Source organism: Etheostoma spectabile, chromosome 22 (assembly GCF_008692095.1).
Source record: "Etheostoma spectabile isolate EspeVRDwgs_2016 chromosome 22, UIUC_Espe_1.0, whole genome shotgun sequence".
Taxonomy (NCBI): domain Eukaryota; kingdom Metazoa; phylum Chordata; class Actinopteri; order Perciformes; family Percidae; genus Etheostoma; species Etheostoma spectabile.
The window spans coordinates 12105850-12132709 of NC_045754.1; the positions used below are offsets into that span (position 1 = coordinate 12105850).

Here is a 26860-nt window from a genome sequence, read left to right on the forward strand (position 1 = left end):
TTTTTTTTGGCTTGAGCAGGAGGACGTGAAAGGACATCCAGCCATATGGCGCAAAAACCCGGGTGCGCTTCCTGTCACTGTGTGCGCTCGTGCAACGGTGTGACGTCACAGGGGCAGACAGATGCAGAGGTCAGGAAGTTCAGTCATTTCCCATGTTGCAGAATTCATCATAACTTCTTTTTTACACAATGTGAACACTAGTATCAGATTGTAATGATTTCAAACGGGTGTTGTATCTGCACACAGTTTAATCTATAACCACAAAGAGAGCAAAATGTCAAATGCGAGTACTTTTCATTTTCATTCGTAACCCCCTTCATACCAGGACCACAGTTACCTCATATGACGTCCTGGGAAAATGAGGTATTTGGTTAATTTAATTGACCACAATTTTAAGGAATGTGCAACGAATATTAACTCAGGCCTCTCTGCATGACGGGCAAATGTATAATGCAGGTGTGGCCTTTAGGCTCTTATGATTTCAGTTCATAATGTTTTAGTGTTGCATACAGTATTACAAACCAAATTACCACAACCTAAACATACCAAAGAGGATTAGGGCTACATATGAAAAAATGTTATTGAGTTTTGCCTTTTTTTCTCCAAATTCTGACTTTATACTCAGAACTCAAATACATGTTTCACATGTGGCTCTAATCCTCTTTCATATACAGTATATGCCACTAGAAATTGTTTTAATTATTGGTTAGTCTGCAGTTTATTTTTTCGATTAATCCATTAGTCGTGGCCTCTAAAACATAAGGAAATAGTGAAATCTTGAGATCAAGAAGTCTTCAAACATCTTGTTTTGTCTAACTAACAGTCCAAAACACAAAGATATTCAGTTTACCATTGTGAATATGTGCAAATTTGCTTGAAAAATAACTTAAACAATCAGTTATGAATATAGTTGGTTAGTCATTTTCTGACACAAAACTTGGAGCCTCAATGCCTCCTGAGGGTGTGGGGCCCCGGGGCCGTTTCCCACTCTGCCCAGTTAGTAATTCAACCTTGTCTTGAACCCCACTGCCATCGCTCACTCCTGAGCAGACTGTATGGAGCAGAAGTCAATACGCTCATAACAAGGTGGGGGGAAAATTGATCGCAACCTGGAGCAGGAACCATTCATCACTTCATGTCCAGGACTCAGCCGAGCCCACAATATTAGTGTGTACAGAGAAGCTGTACTCAGACTCACAGACATCTTAAACACATTTCACATTAAGATGTTTTAAATTCAAGCCATAGTATGTGGATGTGTAAACAAAGAGTTACATATGTCATATCTTGTGCTGTTAAACATGTCAGACAAGGAGGAATTGAAGAGGAGAAATTCAATGACAAGTGAACCATCTATTTTCCCAAACTGTGGGAGGAGGCTAATGTTTCCTTATAAACCTGAGGCATTGAAATCAAGTGAAGCTTGTTAACAAAAAAGGTCCTATAGGACATTCGTTGTGAAGGAATCCTGTATCAGTGATTTAAAGGTTAGACACGGGTTGTGTACTATAGTCCCAGTTTGACCTAAGTGTAGACATTTAAAAAAAATAAAACATAAATGTGTTCCTACATTTTAAATGCACACTTTAGTTACAAAAGTCCCCAAATAACTTGTGAAACATGTTTACCACAATGTGTAAAAACTAAAAAAAAAAATCCTTTATATAACAGTATCCAATAAATTCATTTCATCCTTGTGTGCAGCACATGATGCATTCTGCTATAAAACTGCACACTCGTATGATTTGTATGAAAAGTATACAAAACAGGCCTGAACAGTAAATTTACTCACTGCCTGCCCTTGCAGATAAAAATGAACAGTCACGGTAGCAATCCAATAGGATCTGTATCTGACGGATGATTCTTGGTTTCTAGCATGCGGCTCATGAAAGCTCCCAGGAGAGAGATATAGGAGCTCACACTCCAGCAGTTTTAGGGGTTCACAAATATTAGCAAAGAGGAAACCAAATTTTCAAATTAGTTTGAGTTTCATTAATAATTTAAGTATTCTCTTCCTTTTTTCTTATTCAAATGAAGTCGGTGGAATTTTAGTTGTGCATTAATCTGATACTTCTAATTACATGACATCTAATGACAAAGTGGATTCTATGAAAAGGTAGATGGCGCTGTTGAAGACGTACAAATGATCACAAACTGACATCTCTGTACAATTATCTACTGTACATTGTGAGGAAAAACAGAGGCTTAGATGCTGTGGTATTTATTATGTGTAAACATTCATAACTGTTTGAATACATTCTAACTCAGATATACTATACTTTGAGTACAGCAGTTAACAATTATAAAGTAATACATGAATGGAACAAAGACACTCATTGAACAAGAACGTTTTTAGAGGAAAAAAAACCTATTTAAGCCATAGCCACAACCTGTACCCACTACCTCCTCAAACACATCAGAACTGAGCGGATTAGACACTTACAGAACAATAATTGTACATTTCAGTGTAGTAAAAACAGAAGTAAAAAAGCATACACAAATATAAACAATATAAAATATATGAAGCTTACATCTCATATTATTTATCACAGAAATTGTTTTTTACACCTCTAGGCAGTGGCAGTCCCTAAAAGTAGAACTATCTTATGTAAGTTAGTAAAGTAGGTTTTTTTTCTTTATTTATTTACATTCTGTAACATTATTTTCCTCAAAGACTGTCAGAACAGTATTAAACCAGTAACAACATGGAATATAACTTTTCCTCTTGGAGCTTTAGTTGCTGATCTGTGATAACAGTAACTGCTATTGTGTGTGTGCACAGTGTCCAGACTTTGTGGCTTTGTTTCCTCCGAGCAGACTTGAACCTAACAACCTGCCTAAGGCTCAACTGTACCGACTGCTGCGACTGTGACTTCTGCTCCTGGAAGAACTGCGGCTGGATGAGCGGTACGACCTGCAAAAGACATACGTTTTACTTTTCTCGCACGATTTAGATACGACGACTTGGCTGAATGCTTAGAAGTTTTGGTGTTAAACCACAATCTCAACAGTCAGCCACATAAAGGAAAAGGTTAGGCCGAACTGAGAGCTGCCACCTTGCTGATGTCGGTCAGGGTGCACCAGGGTGCAGAGCATCTTACCGGGATCGGCGGTCCGAGCTCCTGTAGCTGTCACTTCGTCTGCGTCCTCGTCTCCTGCTCGCACTCCGACTGGAGTAACTGTCGGAGGAGTTGGTCCTGCATTAACAAACATAGATATTATTTTAGGGATAGCTCCAGAATAGTGTTTGATTCACACAGATTTGTTTAGGTAAACCAGGAAAAGCCAAGTCCTGGTATGATGATAAAGATCCATCGCTGATTTTATTACAAATACACAGCACAGTTAATAAAAAAAAAAAAAGATTGATTCCAGCTTTGTGCAATCGCAGATACTATAACGACTAAAGATAGGATTGATCACTCCTAGGGCTGCAACCAACAATTATTTTGATAATTATTTTTTTGATAAATAGATTCATCTTTGGTCAATAAATATTAGAAAATGGCAAACAATGCCCTACACAATTTTCATAATCCCAAGGTCAATTTTGTCCTAAAAACCTGAAGAGAAATCATTTTACTTTCACAGAGGATAGACACAGGAGAAAATCTACACTCTGCTTGAAAAGTTATTCTGTTTTTATTCATCAAAATAGTCAATATAGAATTATTGAATATTCACCAACTCGTTTTTATCTCGGTCTTCACACAAAAGCCCTTTTCTGCTTGATGTGTATTACTCAGTAGCAATTGTTTTCATGCTATCATATAAACCCAAAAAACTATATATTAGTTTATATCAAAATATCCTATAAACTATATTAATTCTAAAGCAATACGCACCTGATTCCCAATTTACTTGTGATTAAGATAAAATAAGTAGGGCTGGGTGAAAAATATCGATACCGGTTCCTTAAGGATACTTTTATCAATACCAATTTTATGAAACAAAAATAAATTACAACAAATCTTTGTATTTATTTTTCAGCTCCTACCACGTGAGCCCTGTTTCTGTACATAATGTAGAGTTTTTCCTGCGAGTCTCTACAACGTGTAATGTCAGAAAGCCAATCCCAAACATTATTTGATCTTGTTAGAAGCTTGCTGCACGCTTATTGGCTCCCTCACTCTAGTGATATTTACTCCTTAGGTATTGAATGACGAGGCATTTTTTGATTTTATGCTTTAGAGGCAATTTTGTCAGTGCCTAAAAAGTATTGAATTTGGTACCCAGCCCTACAAATGAGATTGGGGTGTTTGAACCTGAATGTAGTGTATACATATAAACATAATCATATGTACATCTGGACTCAAAGGACCTCAGTGATCTCTCACATGAACACTTAAACATTTATATTTCTGAGTGTCTGTTAGCGCAATAAAGAGCTCACAGACCTGGATCTCCGACGGCGATGATGGGAGCGACTTCTGGAATGACTTCTACTGTACGTCCGACTGAAAGAAAAAGACCACTTCAAGACCTACTTCAAACCAATCATGAATAAAATACACAATGGTTCTCAGGAGTCTATCGGGCTGAAATGTAAAATATAGAGCATGACGCTGAAACCTCCTGATCTACAAGGTTTCTTCTTATGTTGTTTACACCCCCACTGGGCCCCGTTAGGTGTCACGTCCGAATTTAAGAGCGGGCTTTCTGGAGGGCTCCTAAGAAGCTTTGTGCCAGTAAGACATGTGTATGATGGGCTTATGGTTTTGTTATTTATGCATAAGTTTATTTGGTCGGTAATGTATTGTCTATTTTGTTGTAGGTCTTGAATATTGTAGTTGCTTGATTTTTGCAGATGGCGGGACGGTGTTAAAAATGAATTAAAAAAAATTGTTAATCACAAAATCAGTGTTTCAGGGTGTACCTGTGACTCCTGTAACTTCGATATGTGCTGCTACGAGAGCGCGACCGTCCTCTTCCACGTCTCCTCCGACTCCTGCTACGACTCCTAAAAGAATTACATTGGGTTATGAATTACCTTTAACCAAGCTAGAACAAAAAGCTCTGTACTTCAGATACAGATTTAAGCTTCTAGACGAAGGCTGAATCCCATTCCTTCGTCTTACCCCTACCCCTTACCCCTTCCCCTCGTTTTTGCGCGTTCATGCGGGACCTAGTGGTGTCCCAATTGTTAGGGGTAGGGGATAGACCGAGGAGTGTATACCCCTAAATGCTTCACATCAAGTTGATCACTTAATAACAACCTTGTCCAAAAAGCCTCTTCAGCATTTACAAAGATTTGCCAAAGGTGCCATCACGCTCTTCATTTAATCAAAATGATTTTTTGTCTTACCTGGTAGAGGAGCTGGAGCTGCGGGACCTACTCCTGGACCGGCTGTAGGAATGTGACCAGCCTCTGGAGCGGGACCGGTGACTTGAAACGGAGCGCGACTTCTTCTGGGACCGTGTGCGTGACGTTCCCCGTGTATTTCCCACAGAGGTGGATCTCTCCTCGCTGGAGCTCTCCTGGTTCCTCGGCCTCTGGTAGAGCCGTGCGGTCTTACGAACCTCATCAAACAGAGATCCCGGTCGGACTCGGCTTTTGCTTTTTATCTCCATTCTCACTCCCTGCTGATTGGGGGTCTGGTTCTCTTGAAGTTGGATGTTTTTTGTGGTGACGGGCGGCACATTCAGGTTCTGAAGAGCTGACATTCCCTTTAAAGGCCTCCATTTAAAATGAATTACAGTGCCAACAGGTTGGCCAGTGGCTGCTTCTTCTTGAAGTCCAGCTGTTGTTGTGGAGGTTACAGATGGCTGTTCTTTGCTAGGAGGTAAAGCATGATCTCCACTTGCCATATCTGAAGACTTTGAGGTAGATTTTAGTGTTAATTCAGGGGAGTTATAATAAGCATCCAGTGTGTGTAGAGGTTCTACAATTTCAGCATCATGCTCTGGGGTACAAATCTCCATATCATCTAAGGACTCTTGTTCTTTGGATAAATTAGCACCGTTCCTGTTGGATGACTGAAGATGAGGTTCAGTGTGTTTTGGGTTTTTGTTAATACATTCTTTTGCACTCTGTTGTGGCTGCTCTTTTTCGCTAGTTAATTTTTTACTCATAATGCCTACACCAGGCCTTTCTTTGACAACTCTACCAGGACTATATTTCTCTCGTTTTGATTCATCCTCTTCTTCCTCCTCCCCGAACTCTAAAGGAGGCTGCCAGTGAAATGTCTCTTTGAGCTTCTGATGTTGTCTCTTCAATCTCTTTCCTTTGTCCTTCCTGTGATGGGAACCGCTTTTGTTCTCACTTCTTCTCTTGTGTTTATGCTTACGTTTGGCCTTCTTCTTGCTCTTGTGCTTCTCTGGCTCTGCGGCCTTTTCCCCACTTTCCTTTGGCTGACCAGAAGCAGCAGCAATTTTGCGTTGCAGCTCAGTCACTGCCTCAGACGTCTTTCTGATAGTCTCATATTCTGATTCTGAACTAGCCTCCCCTTCCTCTTTTTCAGATACGGCCAATGTCCTGGCGGTTATATTTTCAGAATCACTTTCTGAATTCCATCCAGTAGGAGCAGACACCTTCTTGTCAAGAGATTTACTGGACTGATCAGCTTGTTTTTGCTTTGCACTGTTGCTTTGGCCCACTTTATCACTGTCACTATCCCATTCAGACTTGCTATTAAAGCTCTCCGGCAGCATTGAGCTGTAATGCTTTGTCTCTTGATCCTGTGAGCCGCCTTTCTCCAACGAGCCACTTCTCCCTGAGACACTGATATCAGGACTATGCTCTTTCTCTGATGCTGACTGAGCATCTTGACTGCTGGGGAGTGAAATGTACTTGTCTAAATTTTTTATCCTCCTCAGAGAGCTGTAATACTCTTTCCATTCCTTGTCTAGTGAACTCTTCTTGTTGATACATGTTTTCTGGCTGTTTTCAGAGTCTGGTTTGCTGATGGAGGAAGACCTGCTATTATACTGATGAGGGGATCTGGACCTGGACCTACTGTAACTTTTGCTCTTTGAGCGGCTGTATGAGCGACTGCAGGACTTGCTTCTGGAGGACCTGCTGTGTGAGCGCCCTGCCGGTATGTGGCTTTCAGAGTCACCTGGCAGACACTTTGGTTTAACAGAAGTCTGAGCTTTTTCTGTAACACTAGTTACTGTTTGTTCAGTAGAGGAGCTAGAAGATACTTTAGCTTTAATCTCCTGAATGTGGATGTAAGAGGGTTTCCAGGGCTTTTGACCGGGTTTCCAGCGTGAGGGTGGGGGACTGTCGCTCATTGGGATCACAGGGACACTGTCAGGAGTTGGGACACTCGATAGTCTATGGACAGGTTTGACTTTGCTCTCTGGAAGTTTCTCAGACATCATGGCGTCCGCATTGGGCTTGCTGGCTTTCCTCTTTCTTTGGGATCTGGATGGACTCTTCTTTCTGGGTGGAGACAAAGACCTAGATCTGTACCTAGATCTAGACCGGGATCGAGAATAGGACTGAGATCTGGATCTAGACAAAGACCGACTTCTAGACCTAGAAAGGCTTCTGGATCTTGAATACGACCTGGACCTCCCTCTAGATCTGGACTGACTGGATGTGTAAGACCTAGAGTAGGACCGCGAGTCTCTGAAAGACAAAGAGGACCGCCGTCTCCTCAGAGTTGACGAATGATGCTGATTTGAAGAGGAGCGTGATAGAGAGCGGGATCTTCTGGACTTTCGTTCTGAAGACACTGACCTTTTACCCACTGACAGACGAGGCATTTGTGGCTTGTTCTTAGAGCTCTTCTTCTTGCCATGCTTCCGTTTTTTGGCTTTCTTCTTGTGTTTGGCTTTCTTCTTCTCTTTCTTGTGTTGGCGATGCAGGCTGGATCTCTCAGAGCTGCGGTCTGAGGAGTGTTCTGCAGACCGGGACCATGCAGAGTCACTTCTGTCCTCCCATCTGCATGAGGAATGGTCATTCAATCTGTTAAGTCAAAAGATGCATAAAAGGGAAAAAAATATGATGTTCTACGTTACAAAGTAAAAGATTAAGTCCTACTTGTCTCCTTTGCTCCACCTCTCGATGCTCGGGGGTTGATAAACTTTGGTTCGCTTCATCTCTTCTTTCCAGTGTGGCGGAGTTTCACTGCTACCACGTTCTTCCACAGATGCAGAGCGTGACTTAGACCTTGTGGGGGTGTGATATCGCTGCAAAAAAGTACAAATATATTGATACTTCAAATTGCATTACTAAACATACGCCAAAACTCTTAAAAAAAGAGCTCACTGAGGCTGTGCTTAAAGATTATTTGCCTTAAGCAACTTGAGTAATTTTCATTAAAACTACAGAATGCATATTAGTGGCAAAAAGTAATGCAGGTATGACCGTAGAGAAAACAAAAAATGAAGAGTTTCTTTCTGGGGTCATTGATGTAGATGTAGGTCAATTCTTTACATCTATGCTTCCCACCCTTTGGGCTTGTGACCCCTGGTACGGGAGCAATGTCTACTTGCAACCCCTTGATCAGTAGTGTATAAATATTGGCCCTTGGAATAAGTTATAGTGGATCAGATACAATTAGAAGCAGACTACTACCACAATTAATAAATAAACACCACATATGAACTGACAAATCTCTGATCTTAGTAGAGGTGCGCATACCATTGTTCCTCTGCCTTTAATCTTCCGTCCAGACTTAGAGACTGATGGTTTCTGGTCAGTTGCAAGAGATGTTTCTTCTTTTTCAACTCTGAAAAGATCAAAATTCAAAGTAAACGCCTAGGGTTATGTATCCTGTTTAATGCATGAACTGAAATATATTCCAAAAAAACTGACATCTCTGTTTTATCTTCCTGAGATGGCATGTCCCGTCGCAGCAAGAAGCGATTCTCTGGCACCGGAGGGATTTCCTCTGGTCGGACTACCGGCTTCTCTCTCCTCCCACTCTGCTCCCTCTCTTCTTCCACTTCATTGTCTCCCTGCATCATCTCTCTTTCCACAGGACTGTGAGAGCTTCAACCGACACAACATGCAAAACAATATTTTGTTATGCAAAAAAACAGCCCGTCTCTTAGCTCTCAAAGCTGACAGTGAATCATGTCACTACTTTATATACTTGGAGATACTGATCAGACTGGATCTTTTGAGGTACATGTGAGTAATTTTAAAAGGATGTAAAGATGTGATCATGAACAAAGATTTTTTTTTTTTTTTTTTTGTTTTTTTAAATACCTTGGCAGAACATCAATGTTTTTCTCCTTCTTTGATTCCCTCCTTTTCTTTTTAGACTGTTTACTCTTTGCATGTCCCTTGTGCTTGTGATGTTTTTGCTTTTCATCCAATTCATTTTCAGATCCCACTGAAGAGGAGAACTGAGAGGACGAGTCATGGGAATCGAGGGACGAGTCCGAAGAATCGGAGGTTCTTTTCCTCTTGCCTTCAAGAACTGAAGCCAGAAACATAACAGCATGCAGGACATTTCATTTAAAAAATGCTTCTTAGTAACAGTAAGAAGGAAAGATCAAATGCCAGGAGTCACTTTCAGGGTGGTGTAACACTACAACAACTGAGGCTTTGTTTGATTCTTTTTGGTATGTTGGGGTCAATGAAAGCAGGCCTGGCAGAGTCAGGTGGGCAGATGCCATCCGAACTTTGCAGAGATCACCTTGCTGAACCTCATTAAACAGAAGATCAGGTAACACGCCCCGTAACTAATGCCAGAGGGGGCAATGCTGACATTAAAATGCCAACCTCTTACAGAGTGACCCAAAATATGACCCAGTTGCAATCACAGGCAGCACACAATATTTCCCAGAGTAGACAAAAACAACAGAGAATACAAAAAGGTAGAAGCTTATATACATAACGGATAATGGATAACATCTATTTAAGCGGTTGTTTGAATATACACCAGGCATTAACTATCCCGGTCTGTGTGGCAATATATTAAATCTCTCTGCTCTGGATATGTTTTTATACAGCAGCAGGTCAAAATTCTGGTGATATCTTTCTTTATTAAGTATCCAAAGCCTGATTTTGCTTATTCCTCTGAGCTCCATTGTTGTCCCAAAATGATAGACAAACACATAAATGAGAAAAAAACCTTTTAAATAGTGGCTAAAAATAGTCCCTATGTACTCCTGTTTAAGTAGCATTTCCTAGAAACAACAGTGGCCAGTTGTTTTAAAGCCTTTTGTAAAATGAAACAATGAAATGTATTTCTGACACATTTATTAAGTTTTATATCTTCAGTAGGAAGAGCTTGGGGCAGAGTGCCAAACCCAGGGTACGGAAGTCTGATAATAAAATGTTTTTTAATAAAGCTAACCCTAACCCTTCAAGAAATTGCAGATCAGTTGCTCTACTTACCATCATTAGCAGACTTGGTGATAAGTTGTCCGCAGTCTATCACTCTCACATCAGCGTAGGGTCTGCTGGCTGAATCAGTCTTCAGCCCCTCGACCTTCTTTATCACTTCAAAGCCGGAGATCACCAGACCAAAGACGACATGGACTCTGTGCAAAGGCAGAAACGATTGATGCCTGTTACAACTATACAGCGACTTGCTGTTATATGATTCCAATGTCTTTAAAAGCCTTGAAAACGTTCATTCTTTCTCAACATATCATACACAAACACACCGTTACACACACCAAAATATTGAACAGTATAAAGAAACAAGTTTTCAGGGCTCTATGAATTCTGTTTAAAAAATTCAGTTAAATATGGGAAAATCCATTAAGAAATGAAGGTTCACTATGAACTGTAAAGACCATTGTAATGCCTACTGTAAGTGCCAAAGTGAGATTAGACTTTACCCATCGAGATGAGGTGCTGTTCTGGTCGTGCTGTTTGTGGAAAATCCAGCAAAGAAGGGAGGTCAACCAATGGCAGGTAGGGTCATGAGAAAAGAAGAAAGAAAAAGGAGGAAAAGAAAGAGAAAACACAAAAAAACTTCAACAAAGTGCGGGTACTACTGTTTCACAGGAACACATCTCAAAAGAAAAAAAAAAGAAAAAGGGTATAGAATTTGTCAGACATTTGTTTAATGATATATATTAAGAAAACACTTGTAATTTGGACTTACAAGCCATAAACAGCCATAAACAGGCAATAACATCCCTCAACAACAGAGTGAGAAATGTATGACCATACAAATATAGACAGTCTGTTTACATTTCCTCCTTTATGTTTCAAGAGGTTTTATTCATTTCTAACATATGGTGACAATCTGGTGTAGTGATAAAGGAAGTCTGGATAGCCAAAACCTCAAGCCTTTATTTGTGAATATTGTTCAAAATAAATCCAAAATAAACACTGAACTCTGCAGAATACTTGCAAATACATACTACTGAATGATAAATACAGTCAGGAGACAGAGAGTGAGAGTGAGAGTGAGAGTGAGAGTGAGAGAGAGAGAGAGAGAGAGAAACACAGCCTTGGAGACACATTACCTTGGAAGAGCAGGATGCTAGAGTTTCTGTAAATTTTACACAAAAACGGCAAGAGAAAAAATGTAACACATTTATAGGTAAAAAAGAATGAATCCATGTTTCTCTGCACTTTGAAAATCTAACAGCACACAGAGCGGGGACTGATGACGTCCACACTCAATGACAAATTCTACTCTACATTTTCAAAAGGGACAGAAAGCCAATAAATAATGTATGTGACCTGTCAGTTAAATGGTATAGTTATTAAAAAAAGGTGCAGAGTGATTTGATTTACTTATGTTACTCACATGAAAAACTGTGAACCGTTGGTGTCCTTCCCACGATTGGCCATCGACAACAGGAAGGCTCTGTCGTGTTTGAGAGTGAAGTTCTCATCTGTTGGGAGCAGAGAGAGGGGGATCGAAGTCTCACAGTGTGTTCTCTGATGCATAATAACGGAAATATTCAGGGAGGTAAAGGATAAAAGGGATAACCATTTTAATCCACCAAACCTAATCATTGCCTCAGTAACCAGTCATTCTATAAAGGCACAGTTTTATAAAAGGTAGTTGTACCAAAGTACCCATCTGGTTTTGAATGATTTAAAACTATTAAATCACATATATTTTACATAATTCTGACCTAGTTCCAAAGAATACTATATTGTCCTGACTTGAGATCCAGTGCCTTTCTCCTCATCTAGGTTACATTATCACTGAGCTGGGATCATTTAGAACAATCTCAATGGTGGTTTCAAAGTTTCAAAGATTCAAAGAGTCGAGTAGATTTCAGAAATAGCTAATGTATCCTGAGCTATGCTGTCAAAAATTAAAAGCAGAAGACAATCAAGAAGGAAACACAACGGTGTGTCATCTAAAGTCATGGAAATTGGAGCAAAAAAGGCAACTAGATGCTCACTATAATGCATCACTTATGTACAGCAAGTGTCAAGACTTCTGAAGATTGCAGAAGACCAAACATTTTGAATGCTTTGGTAAATTGGTCCACGACGTAGCGTATATGCACTTTAATAGACTGAAAAATTTAATTATCCTTTAAATGTAAGACAGAAAACACACTAGTACATGTAAATAGTTAAGTGACTACTAAAAGAATAAAAGCACTGAAGTCATAAATATCATCAAGCTATTTGCATATATAAAAAGGTTTTTCCAATATGGACACAAAACAACAACTAAAATACTTCCAAACGGCTAATTCTTCATTTTATCTACTCCATCTGTGTTGCGAAGCTAAATATCTTATTTCCAGTGAGATACTCCATTAGTCGTCATATTTAGCAGAGAAACCTGCAGCCTGTATCTGACATCTATCTACATGTCGAGAAACTCATGCAACTATAAATACCACATATGTAACATAAAATGTAACTTGATCAGCCCGAGGTTCTGGGGGCAGGTGGTCTAACTGGGTAGCTGTCTGAATAGAAAACCCTGTAACATCCTTTGAGTACAAATTTGCATCTGTACCATTGCAAACATTTGCACTTTTTTTTGACTGACAGAGGAAGGTGGTGGGGACAATGTTGACATGGTGTTACTGAGCTGTGTACATCTCTTACCTTCTCATTTTGCAAAAGACCACTCTATAAATAAAAGAATATGTTGAAAATTTTAGGCAGGAAGATTGGAGCTTTCAGTAAAGAGAATACCTACTCTCCATGCTGATTTGATAAAGCCCACTACTGTTAATAAATAGAAGACAGCACTATACAATGGAGAAGTGAAGGTTAACACAGTCATACATAGGAAAATTCACAAGAAACACATTATTATCACAATAGGCCCATGCAACATAATGCTCATGCAAAAGTAGCTAAATTGGAACTTAGATAAACATTTATTAGACAATATGTTTTATTAGATAATTTGATATTCCCATTACCTTCAAAGTAGCCACCGTAAATGGACTCTCCTCCTCTTCCATTTCCTGCAGAGATGAACACAATTAAACAATTAAGTTAATTACTATCACTGCCAAAAAAGTGCGTCTTGTCAGCATTTTGGACAACAAAAGTGGTTACTTGTTTTTTCTAGGACACATTTTTGAAGTGGCTGCCACATTCAGGAAACTGTATTGTCCCCATATGTAAATACTGGCACTTTGATGAGACTTACAGCTTCTATCTATATCAGTTTGTGTTGTAACTCATATAATTAACTGTTAGCTGTGAAACCATTCAAAGCATCACCATTATTAACAAACATGTTGTACCTAACAGAGCATTTAATTCTTCCTTAAACAAAATCAGATGCTGCACCTTTTTTACTGAAGCTGTTGCTTTCCATTGGGTTTTATGTAAAGATGAAAACAGCAGTTTGACACATTTCACAATTTAATTAAACACACACTTTCAAAGTAAATAAGGTTACATGTTAGAAATTTTTACCTTCGGTGAAGTCGCCTCCCTGGACCATAAAGTTCTTTACAACTCTGTGAAATGTGGAGCCTTTGTAGCACAGGTTTTTCCCTGTGATTTTGCCAGTTCCCTTTTCACCTGCAATCACATGAATGGTAACTGAGCTCTCATCCAACACAAAACATTCAACAGACCTGCTACTGTTTAAAGTGCTTTTGCGTATACCAGATGCCTTGAGGTGAAAAGAAATGTTAGTCTTGAGCGTTGCCATATGTGGTTTGTTCTAAACAAGGGAATGAAACCACAGTTGGGAGGAAGGATTTCAATAAACTGGATGCCTTTGTTCAGGCATCCTGTTGGTGATACTCCTGTGCAGAACTGCAGAATTCATTAAACAATCTTTCCCTGGGGTGATACCAACAGGGAACACAATACTGGCCAAAAGCTATAACCCTCTGGATTTCCAATCCCCTAGGGGGAAAGGAGACGTGAATGTAGCATTTTCATTAGATGTGTGTGTTTTAAGAGGACAGAGGGTTGGCTGTTCAAATGGACAGCTATGTTTGCTAATCTTCTAGTATTTTCCTGTATCACTGGCTTCAGCATTGTTCCAAGGGTTTGGTTTCTGAGCAGATCCCCACCTAAAAAGGACACATTAGAGACTTTTAGAAAGCCACAGCAAACTGTGCAGCTGAGTAGTGTGTGTGTGTGTGTGTGTGTGTGTGTGTGTGTGTGTGTGTGTGTGTGTGTGTGTGTGTGTGTGTGTGTGTGTGGTCCAGGAAAAAGAACAGACTAACCAGCCATCTCCCAAGTCTGCCCTTGCCTGCGTCACATTCCTGTCGGCCAGGTGGGGTGAAAAATGAGAGGGAGGATCGATCTGCAGTCTGTTTGATTTATGGCTGGCTATCTCTAGGCAGACCGCTGCTACTACAGTACACTGTGTTCTGCTCAGTGGGATGAAATATATAAGGGGTTTCAGACCAGGATCCCCATATCCATCCAGTAACTCCATCTGTCACTGGACAATTTACACTACAGCTAATGCTTTTTTTTTTTTTTTTATCTTTCCTCAAGATATCAAATGACCAAATAGGGGTGTGAAGCGTGACACTGTGCCTCTCACTTTTAATTGACAAACCACATTCTTATTTATCTACTCATAATGAGTAGATCACAGGAAGAACAGCTGTTGCTTTGGCTACAGCTAACGGGGACCCTAATAAATTAAATTTATTTATTTTCATGGTAGAGACAGGAAACACTAGAAGGAAAGATTTTTGAAATGTGACAGGGAACAGACACAATTTAAACCCAGTAAATGAGTGTTGTGTGGCTGGGTCGCTGGCACCTTGAGCTGTGTCTCAGTTTTTATTGGAGAAATCAACAACAAATCTGGTTGTGGAAAATCAATCGAGTACTATAATGATGTGGTTTACAGTTACAAACAGACAGTCAGTTCCATATTATGCTCTGAAACAGCTTTCTCTTATTTCACTTTTTGAAAGACAAAAATTAAGTTATGCAATGTTGTAAATGCAAAAGCACAATATAATTTAAAACATGTCCTTGACTGAACATTACTTACCAGTGCACAAACACAGAAAGTTTTTGCTTGTCTTGGGACAAACATCCGAAAACAGTTGAAAGACTATGCGCCCAACTATAAAACACAAAAGAGAACAAGATATAAGCAAACTTCAGCTCGTACCTACTATTAAAAAAAAATCAAAATATCAGAGAAATGTTTAAAGATGATGATAAAGCTTTTGTCAATATAAATGTTGTGTTACAAAAAACAATGAGCAAAAGAAACTAAATAGGCCAAAGACATAATTAAAAGTTACAGTCCAAGTAGCTCCAATGCACACTGCACACTTTTCATTGGCTTCCAAAAATTAGAAGCTCAGACCTTTTTTCATAGCTAGGAGCAAATCTAGAATATTCTTAGAAGCCTCATGGGGGATTGTTTTGTCCATGTCCAAACATGACAATTAAATTTACAATTAGTCTGAGGACACTAAACTGGTCTTTACAGTCATCAGTTGCACATCGTTCCAGCTTGAAAAGTACATAATGCTTATAGCGTCTCATGCCAAGACTTTGATTCCACCGTTCAGTACAGATACGGTTACCAACATGAAACCAGTCAACCTACTGGGTGTTCCACTTTTATTTTGACCAAATTAATATCAATCAAACGCTGCAAGGCTACAAAAAACAAACTACATACAGTTTAAAGCTCTTTATTGATTATGTCAGCTCAAAGTAATCAGCTATGAAAGTGAGCTGTGGCTGTTTACATGTCTAACTAATTCTCATACCTGTGAAGTGATTTTAAATTCTCTTACCTGGCTCCCGGTTGAGCTCCACATCGAAGTAACACTGAGGGCGGTCTTTCACCCCCATTGTGATCAAAGTCGGGAGACCTAAAATGTAGACAGAGTACAAAAAAAGCTAAGCAGGAAAAATAGTAAGGTTCCCTTCTTTTAAAGAAAGAATAAGCTTCTGAAGTGTTAAATCTACAAAGCACAGCATATTTAGAAGCGTGTGTTGGAAAACAATGTAGAGAGACTAAAAGGCTAGAAACAGAAAGGGGAGGAGAGAGAACGATGGGAGGGGTGTAAGAGAGAAGTCTGTGAGGAAATATACTGGCTCTGCAAATTCAACCAGAAAACAGCACAGCTTCCTAGCTGTACACTTTTAACTCTTGTTTCGACTATCCATTTAGATATTACTATGTGACAGTGAAATGTCCCAAACTGCTACTACTCTGCCAGGTCAAAAACATAGTGAAACTGAGAATGGACAGGAATTTATCTTTAAAGGTGTGTCGTGAAATTTTGGTTTGAACATGTTTAGTCATGATTATGTGAACAAGAAACCCCTAGAACAATGTAAGCAAACACAAATAATGTTTCCAAAAAACCCTGCTTCAACTTGTTCAATGTACCATTGCATAAAAAGATAATCTGTTGCTACGTATCTACATACCAAAATTTGGTGTGTCAGTAGCTTGTGATCAAGCACATATCAGACTAACCCGTCTGCCTTGCCAGACAATGTTTTGCTAGCAGGTGCAAGACTGCAAGAAAGCAGAGCGACCAATAATCAGTCAGCAGTATCTGGATTTACTAAAAGTTAAGCTTAACCTTCTCATAATTTGCATGATACAGGCTGCATATTGTTCAGAAAATGCTAAGTCACTATGCTGACATGTAATTATCACCTCATACATTGTGTGTATAGAACTGTTGTGGGGGTAGTAGTCAACAACAAGAGGAACAGAATGCAAGCATTATTCTACAGGAACTAATTTCAGGCCACTGATGGCAAACGCAAACCACAAGGAATAAAATGTGGCTTTCACTTGATGAAAACATTTATCAGGAAAGCCCTAAAAGTACAGTCATAAGGAAAACATTTCTACACCTTAATTTGTCAAGCGTGCCAACAGACTTTTTTAAAGCAAAGTAACAGTGTGTGAGGCACTAGTGCATGTTACTATAAAGCTGATAATCAAAAGGAAGCTGGATCAGTGCAGCTGATGACAGATAGAAAGATAGCCTTTATTATTAGACTCACAGTCCATAAAGACAAAAAACAACAACAACAAAAGATACAGATACATAAGACAGACAGCAATTAAATAAAACAGCTATATCATAATCCCAGTGGGTGACTGGTATCGCAAAGCACTGAACCTCGGGTGAATCAGATGTGAAATAACAGAGTTACAGCTAAGTGAGTTTAACTGTATTCACAAATCAGACCAATACAATGTTTAAAGGACAGCGCAGTATAAATAACCATACTCCTCAAGTTACAAAGCCTGACTGTACTGGGTATGGTACTGTCAGATTGTAAAACTCCCCTGCTAAATAGCGACAGCAATAGTCGACAACCTCAGGATAGGTCTAAACTGCACGAAGTGTTTTCAAGTATTTAGTTGCATAAATTGAAGGTAATGTGAGTTACATGTCCTCCAAGTCCAATCATTTAAAATCAATTAACGTATAATACACCAAATATTGTCAATTCAAACATTGAACAGCTGATCATCAGAGTCGACATTAGCCCATATCCACGACTTGTAGCTACATTGGCTAACTGTCAATACATGACACACATTTTACTCACAACGACAAGTACAAGACATGTTTAACGCTAGAGCAATAACAGAACGGCACATATTAATGAGCTACAAAGCTAACAACAGCTCCGTTAACCTACACGTGATCGCTTTCAAAATGGTTATCTAAGCTAACAGTAAATAACATTTAGCTAGCTAGCTAGTTAGCTTACGTTAGCGTTCTCTCAGCTGCATTTTTTGTTCACTTTAAACGTAACGATAAAAAAATCAGATTACAGGTTATATCCAAATGTCAACGACATATCGTAACTAACCTCTGCACAGTAGCTAGCCAGAGAATTAGCTAGTAACTGACGGACGACAATTAGCATGTGCTAACACCACTTTTAAGTATAGAAATGGTCCACTCACGGATGTATTAGCTATATCTGCAGGAACTCCGACTGAACGACGTTGAAGTTAGCTTCCGATTCGCAGACTGGGTCAGTCTATGGGTCTCTAGCTAGCTAGACCAAAAACCACTAACGTTATTCCAACACTTGTCAAATCTAGGCTACATTATTCCAGAGAAAATAAACATTTTTAAAACACAGTCTCAGGTTTGTGAAAAGTTTATTATATTTATGCACATGCAAAAAAAATTGATTTCACTGACTTTTTCACATGTACCCCAAAGGTGTCTAACACTCATTTACAATAATAAGATGTGTAAAAAGCGGAAATTTGGTTTCCCTGAACTTTAACTGCCGTGGCTGTGAATCATGTTGTTTTTTTGTCTTCAGCGTCGTCTGGTTAAATAGTATTTTGTCCCTCACGCGTTTCCATATAATAGTGTTTTGTTGTATCCGGAAGAAGATTTCAAGTTAGCTCGTTAGCTAATTTAAATATAACTTCTTAAGTATATGTTATAAAAGGTTATGCAGTTTCTCTGTATAATCGCTAGTAATATAAAGCATGCGATTGTACTCGTAAGGCGCATCTAATGCTGGTGCTGGCTACATGCTAGTGGTGTATTTCCTTTAGCTGTTATATCATGGTGTAGTCAGCTAACCTCCATAAGCTAAGTAACAAAGTGAAGCATGCAACCCATGAAAATGAGGTAAGCTGGGGCAAGACTTGTATAACTGAACTTAAATCTCACTGTTTTCCAAGCCGAGAAAATTGAATAAGACTGCACAATTTTAAATCTACGTAGTTATCTAATAATATAACGTTACTCATTTGCCAGTCTAAGTGCACCTGACGGTCTAAAACATCACAGCAGACCAGCGATAAATGCTTGCTTCATGAAGGTTTAGAATAGTCAAACTATTTAAAGTTTGAGAGTAGTAGCTCATTCAACTTAATGGTTATTTTGGAGGCTGTAGTTTGTGGTGCTGCTGGTTTGTATTGCACTAGCAATATGTCTTTCTAATAAAAAGCGACCATAATTCAAATGACAAGCCTTTATAATGACCATAAACTTTAGTTTCCAATTATATCATTCATGAAGGTAGCATTCAGTGCTGTTTTATTTGACTGTAATAGTTTTAGCTCCGTGTGCCTAATATACTCATACCTGAGTGCATTTTAATATAATACAGAGCTGGAACGATTTGTCCATTCATTGATATAGAAAAACAATAGATAGTAAATTAGTCTGCAACATTTTTTCTAATCAGAAGTAATGTTACCACAAAAAAAATCAATCTCAGTTGTGTTGCTTCTCTTTGTCTTTTGTGATAGTAAACAAAATGCACTGTTTGACCAAAACAAGACATTTCCAGTTTGGGCTTTAGAGACTTGTAATGAGCATTTATGACTATTTTCTGACATTTTATAGACCAAAATTGATTGAATAGTTAAGAAAATATCAAATTATGAAAGTAATGTAGTTGCAGCCCTATTACAGCAATACTGATGATCTAATCTTTCTCTTTACGCCATGTAGACAGTGTGTTCTCCATGGACCTAGTGGATCATGTCTCTGATCCTGTTTGCCTTTGTGGTTCGGGTCAGGGATGGACTCCCCCTGTCGGCCTCCACAGACTTTGAACACAACCGAGAGCTCCAGGAGAGGAAGCAGCAGCTCAGGGCCGTCAGCAAGGCACTGGCCTGTTTCCCTGGCAGAGGGACCATCAAGGGCCAGGAGCTCAACATTTAGTAAGGAGTCAAGAAACAAAGCAGCAGCAGACTGTCCATAATAACAAAAGACACAATACACAGTCTAAAGCAACTCAGTGTGTATTTGATTCTGTGATGTTGAAGACGGACAGAATGTTGTCCGTTTGGTCACAGCGGCATCCATGTCGCGCGGTGTCAGGCTGTTTGTTTACTAAACCCCTTGTCTCCTCTCACCTGTTCAGCTTCATCTCGTCTGAGGGTGTATCCTACATGACCGTGTGCCACTGCAGCCTTCCTGTTGCTAAGGCCTTCTGCTTCCTGGAAGATCTGCGCTGGGAGTTCACAGCATGCTTCAATAGCACTGTTGTTACCTTGGCAGCGCGGCCGTATCCATTTTTGGAATTCGGTGAGTAGGAAGAGAAATGTTGTCATCTAGATTTGCTGTTGCTAAATATTTAGAATTTAAATATGTTGTACTGAATGACAAACAAAGCTCCTGCGTTGGGCTGCTTTCAACTAAAAATACATACTTTCATTTAATGTTACGTTGCTGCCAATCAATAGACAGCACCATTCAGAAGCTGAAGCAGCAGTATAACCAGAGCGGTGGTCCGGCCCTGGAGGTGACATTGGCAGAGGTCCAGGAGGATCTGAGAATCCATCCACCCAAAATAATTAACTTAGAGGAAGTGGAGCTCGCCAACGGCATTGCAAATGGGCACATGGAGCAAGGCACTGGATCTGGTAAGACTGTTTACCACATAACTTATACAGTATAACATATACAATACAGTTGTTTATTATATCATATTTCTCTGATGCAAAATTTAGGACATTTTCTCAAATTTGTTTTTGTGTTTTTCTATTTTACACTATTTATTGGTCCCTTTCTTTTGTTTAACAGGTCAGAATGTAAGACTGGAACCAGTGACGGCGCCAGGCATCCTCTCTCTTGTCCTTAATATTATGTGTGCATCTTTGAACATAATTCGTGGTGTTCACCTCATAGAGTACACATTCCAGGTATGGTCAGTGGCAAAATCCAATCGCAAATAATTCAAATGCATCTAAAAAAAAAAAAGGTGCCCAGCATGTTGATGCATCATAGCTTACTTTGTATGCTCCCTACAAATATTTAGTTTAAGAGAAAGAATGCTTTACTATGGCGATCTCACTCACACAGCAAAACCATTTGTTAAGTTTAGTTGGGGATTTTATTTTTGAAATAGTCATGTATAAGCTAACATTAATTATAGAAATGTTTAGCTGGCAGAACTGGCTGCCACGCATTAGCATTTTGCTGTGAAAGCACAGGTTTGATAATGTTGAGGTCTGCACAAAACTGCAAAATTGTCACTCTTTTGAGAACAAGCTTTAATCTGCAATAAGTGTGTTACAGTTAAAATGATGTGAGCTTTTCCCTGAATGACAAATCCTTCTTTTCTTAATTTGATTCCTTTTCTACATCTACAGGATGATTATGAAGGCATATGGAATGTTGTGTCATTTCTTCTGGCGTTTGTCTGCTGTGTGTTTCAGGTAAACGTAGTTCACATTATTAGTGCAAAACTGAAATGCCCCCATGTCAAACTCTTTCTGACACTGAAATGACCTCTCGTTGTCCACAGTGCCACCTCTACCTGTTCCATTCATCTTTAAAGAAACTCAAGTCCTTCACTCTGTGGAGTGTGATCGTCCTATGCAACCTCTACCTGCTCGGCCTGAGGAACATGTGGCAGCTCATCTTCCACATTTCAGTTGCCTCCCTGTCCACCCTCCTTATCCTCACCCGCAAATTCCAAGACAGAACCAATGACTGTGGGGTCTGAGGAGGAGGGGGCATTTTACTCTCAGCTCTTTCAGTGCAGGTGAGATCGACAGGGAAGCAAATGGTTTGATCCAAATTAGGTCGAAAGGTGTTCTTTGGACTTTTAGCAAAAAAAAAACATTCACAAATTGTATGTCATAATGGAAAATCATAATTACAAGTTAATATTTTTTGTGTACAGTATGTACTTGCACTTTGTGTACATTTGTTTTCAGGACTGTAAAGAGTATACAGTGAATTGCAGTTCTCTCTGGAACCTTAAACAGAAAAGCTAAAAGCAGATGTCTGTTTGAGAAATAAAATGTTAGTGCCATCCTGTCCTAAAATGTTTTTGATAAAAATGATGCAACACATTCTTACTCCCATCTTGTAAAATACGGACGCTTGGTCAGGTGCCTTTGTCTTGTTATTGACAAACACACGCTTGGTTGTCTCCTTTAGCGTCATATAACACTTGCTTGGTCGGAACTATTGGCGTCCCTTTTGAAGTTAAGGAAAGGCTCGTGGGTGGGCTTACAGTTCTGTGACTCACGGGAACGGGACGATTGGGTTGCTCTCCCCAGTACGTTCTACACACACACGCCGAAGGGTGCCTTTTTTGTCATATCAGATGCGGACAGCCACTGTCCAACCGACTGTATTTTACGTGTTTGGAGTGGGAACAGGTTGAATGATGGAGGTTGTCTTAGTCAGAGTTACTGACCAAAGTGTTTCCATGTCAAGTACAAACAATCATTTCATCACAGCCCTAACTGTTAAAGCTGCTCTTGCTTGCAATGGTTATGCATTTCTGCTCACATTCAGTTTAGTATTATTTCTGCTACAACAGGCCCTTCATTATCTTTGCATAATCAGTTTACAACGCTAAGTGACAGTTGGTGATTGTAACAGCCATTACAGATTTAATTGCTTTTAAAATAGACACACATGGTTCATATGCAGACAGTTAATGGTTATCACGCATCGTGTGATACCTAAATGATTTAGTGTAGTCTGACGTAAGGTTAAAGAGTAAAGCAGACAAAGCAGCTGTTTATATTTGTTTTCCTCAATTTGCTTATTAAGCTACAGTACAAACCTAATGTAAGGTGTAAATATGAAGTTGTGGTTTATTTCATGCCTTACTGTGTGACAATGCAATGGCTTTTAATTGTTTAATTGTGTTGACATATGTACAGATACACCAGCAAGTGCTCAGCTAGTCATTGCAAAGTTTAAATGTAAGGACTCCATTATTTATATTGGAAAGTACATTCAATACAGAGGGAATATTGGTCTCAGTCATGTAAAGGCATGATGTTAAGGCATATTATCTTACTATTTTCAACACAGTTATAAAAGGAGAATTTTATCACAACTCTATTTAAAACCCATTTTTGTATGATCAAAAAATGTTTTTTTTCATGTAGTTTGTCTGTTTAATCTTTTTTCTACTGATCTCTGCATTGTCAAAATGTAAACTGTGGGTAAATATATGAATGCACTGATTTGATGGGTAATATACTATTTGAATTTGTTGGAAACAATTGTATGACTGCACTATTAGGCTTAGATATTGTTTTGTGTTGGGTATGGCAATTATCCTTGAATGTGTTGCATATTCAGCTATTTTTTTTATCCTGATTTATGTTTACTTGGTTCATTTTTTGTCTTGTTTCAGGGTTGGTTACACCGCTTCCCTATCTGTTCTCAGATTGGTGTAAACATACAAATCATATGATTATAATCTATGTTTGAATATAGAACAATAGTGCTGCTAAATACATAGGCAAAGTCTCCTTTTAGTTAATTTGTTTTTAACATTATTTAACTAATTTAGTATTTAGCTTCTTTGATGTTTTATTAGTTAAACAGTTGCACTAATGTCTGTTTAGCAAGGGAAGTAAACTATTAGTTTATAGTGTTTGTCAAATAGCATTGTGGCATTGTGTTCTTTTTATTCTATTTGATCAAGAAAGTCAGAGGGAATTTTAAAAGGAAACAAAAAGGTTGCATCCCATCCGACAATCCACAATAACGTACAAATGCTTTTGAAAAAGTCAGTCACTTTTATTTTGTAGTTTACAAAGATGGAGGAAACTGTAATGTTTTCGCTGGAAATGTAGAGTAGCTGCCGAAAACATTTCAATTTGTTATCAAGTGGGTTGCATCTGAGTATTTTAGCAAATGGCTGAGAATCAGACGGCTCGGTGACTTTCATAAGACAGAGGAGTTCACTCTTGTTTAAAAGAAGTGTTGTTGGACAGGGTTAACTTAAAATACCATAAATAATATGATTTTATGCCCAGGACATTGGTAAAGCTGTAATATATTTTAAACAAAGGAGGTTTTACCATTTCCACTGTAGCCTATAAGTTGTTGACCAAATGCATTGTAAAAAAAAAAACATTGTACCAAATAATGTTCTGGGTGTTTCAACACTTGAAATTGAAGTTAGGGATAATTTGTTAATTATGACATTGATAACATACTGTAGAAATACACTGTACAATTGAAACATGGCAGCATTCTCTTAATGTATTTTTTTATATATACATCTGAAGTCTTTAGTCTAATCTGAATACAGGAAACTTAAAAATGATTTAGGTTTAGAACCTGAAGTATGTTTAATAGGATTTCTTTTCTTCATTTTGTTCAATAAAAAACACTGGGAGAATTATTTGTATCTAATTAGTCGCTCATAAGGTCGATCTGGTGGGTTTGGTGGCTGCAACCTTGTGATAATGGGAAGTATGGGAAGCCTGATATCAGACAGAATTGTCAAGTTGTTACACAACTCTGTGGAGTGGGCTGGGTCAAAGGTCTGGAGCCAGGAAAACAATGTCATTCATGTAACTGCCAAAAACACTGGTGACTACTGGGCTTCATTTCTTCCTACTGTAGTAAAACTGACATTTCATTAATAAATAGTGTCTTTTTTCCATTTGTTGATATTTGTGTGTCCAAGAAATTAGTATTACCTCCATATTCAACAGTGATCAGATAGAGAATATTTGGTTACATTCATTATTTTGCTAATTTCCTGTTTTAAAAGGTCTACTCTAAATACTACATCCAGATAAGAATTTTAAGCAAAACAGGATAGACTGGTAAGAAATGCCATTACCTTACACAGCAAACTTGGAACATTGAATGTAAATGTATTGATGTATTTTTTCGAATATTACACCAGATGGAGCCCTTTCACCATTTACCAATCTTTAAGTCTGTGTCAGCAGAAATTGTTGTATTTGATAAGTTGATGGCATTTATTGATATAAGTTGTGTCAGCCTTTAGCCCACAGTATATTTAAATTAGGCTACAGCCTAAACAACTCATGGATGAAAGTGTCCTTTAGCTCCAAAGAAGAATGTTTAGTTGTGATTATTTACTTATGAGACAGAATCAAGCCAGACAGGAAAAGTCACAAAAGGTTAGTGTAAAATGCTAGAGAATTACAGTGAAGCCCTTGGAAATTGAATGCCAACTTTCTGCACAAGCTGCTAGCGTCGATATTTCAAAAGAGCAAGTGTATTTCTAGTGCCTATCTTTAAGGTTAATGTCTTGTACAACAAAACATTGACTTGGGCTTTGATTAAAGTTATAATAAAAGGCAGCATTTCACTTTGAATGTGACGGGGTGGTGTCTGAGGTGTTCTGTAATAACAGTTAAAGCTAGAGGACACAAGCTTGAAGGTGATGGATGAAATATTTTCTTTTAATCCTTTTTTGAGTCCTAACATTAGCCCAAGTCCTCATTTAGGCGTCACTGCCCGGAGGCCAGTTATAGCCTTGGTAATCATTAGTCCTTCTTGTGTCAATGATTAGGTCTTATACGGAGATATGAATTGGTCGTCCACAAACTTTAACCTAAACCTATATCCATCACTGCAGTTTCGAGAAAAAAAAAAATTCTGTTTAATTTCTGTTGTCACAAATTAAACCCCTCCCATAAAAATCTGACTCATTGTTTCTATTGCCACTTTTATTTTACAGACATTTTTGTGCATATTTAGAAAGGTTGCAACCAAGAAACAAATATACAAAAATATATCCACATTGACATTGTTAACAAATTCATCTGAATTACACCATCAGCTTCAATGATCCTCATTTGCAGGGATGAACTTGTTTAATCTTAATTGGCAGAAGCTCCTGGTGTTGAGATGCTGCCCCCTCTTCCTTCACAACACAGGCTTAACAGCATGGGTGGTCTTGCTGAAATATTTACGGCTCACGTTTTTTCTGCTGAATGACAAGGGCTTTTTTATAAATGTTTGCCTTGTCAGCCCTGGGTAATAACAGAATACATCGCAAATAACTTTCACAGATGATTAACTCTAGTGTTTGCTGATTATATTTCAATTGTATTGTCTGGGGATATTATAGTTTAATGTTTCTTAATAACCATCAAATGTTATGGCAGATGCTGACAGGCATTAAATCTGCATCCACGTCAGCCAGGCATTTGACAATAGCTGACCTATGCTTGTGAAAAAACTCTGGTTGACTAAGAACATGACTCAAACAATTATAAACTACATTTGAGTTGGCTATAAAACTTGAGTTAAAGTGCCTGAAAACTGGTTAGCAAGCAAGTTAAAAGTAATGGATAAAACGTTAAAATACATAGCTAACAATAATGAATAAACAGTTTAAATAATTAGCTAAATGTAGCAGATAAATGGGTGAAATAGATAGGAGCAGTTGAGAATGCTAATGGGTAAAATATGTATGTAATGGTTAGATGGTTGAGTTAGCTGAAACAGTTGGCTAGAATGATGGAACAGTGAAATCACCAAAATGTTTAACCCATGTGTTTAAAGGTCTCGTGACATGGTGCTCTTTGGATGCTTTTATACAGATCTTAGTGGTCCCCTAATACTATATATATATATATATATATATATATATATATATATATATAGCAAGGTGGAGGAGCAAGGTGGAGGCTGGGGGTGTGGCCTTGACCAACTGCCACTTTGCTCGTTTGAAAGCAATGATGTCTCTCTCTCATGGGTAAAGCAGAGAAAGGGTAGGTAACCTTGCCCATGTGACCTCATAAGGGGCAAGATTGTAGATGATTGGCCCATCTGAGCTTTCATTTTCTCAAAGGCA

The 26860-nt window shown here is 38.7% G+C and overlaps 2 protein-coding genes across 7 annotated transcripts; one reads left to right on the forward strand and one right to left on the reverse strand.

The window, feature by feature from the left end:
- Positions 1-2205: 2205 nt before the first annotated feature.
- Positions 2206-18423, reverse strand: nktr (natural killer cell triggering receptor). Of its 6 annotated transcripts, none has more exons than XM_032504294.1 (17): positions 18243-18423; positions 16090-16167; positions 15327-15401; positions 13772-13879; positions 13267-13311; positions 11670-11757; positions 10747-10776; positions 10298-10443; positions 9161-9374; positions 8765-8941; positions 8591-8678; positions 7988-8136; positions 5306-7912; positions 4877-4960; positions 4398-4457; positions 3102-3197; positions 2206-2914 (listed from the first exon to the last, which is right to left on the reverse strand). In XM_032504294.1, exons 2-17 carry the CDS (start codon positions 16145-16147, stop codon positions 2845-2847), a joined length of 4095 nt encoding a protein of 1364 aa, XP_032360185.1. In that variant the 5' UTR covers positions 16148-16167; positions 18243-18423; the 3' UTR covers positions 2206-2844. The 6 variants fall into 6 exon arrangements, with proteins under 6 accessions (XP_032360185.1, XP_032360186.1, XP_032360182.1 ...); XM_032504295.1 differs by having other exon boundaries at positions 5306-7888; positions 18146-18423; XM_032504291.1 differs by having other exon boundaries at positions 18146-18422.
- A 228-nt stretch (positions 18424-18651) lies between these two features.
- sec22c (SEC22 homolog C, vesicle trafficking protein) lies at positions 18652-24683 on the forward strand. The gene is made up of 7 exons (XM_032504298.1): positions 18652-18930; positions 19762-19973; positions 20177-20340; positions 20499-20678; positions 20839-20957; positions 21408-21473; positions 21563-24683. Exons 2-7 carry the CDS (start codon positions 19792-19794, stop codon positions 21761-21763), a joined length of 912 nt encoding a protein of 303 aa, XP_032360189.1. The 5' UTR covers positions 18652-18930; positions 19762-19791; the 3' UTR covers positions 21764-24683.
- Positions 24684-26860: the final 2177 nt, after the last annotated feature.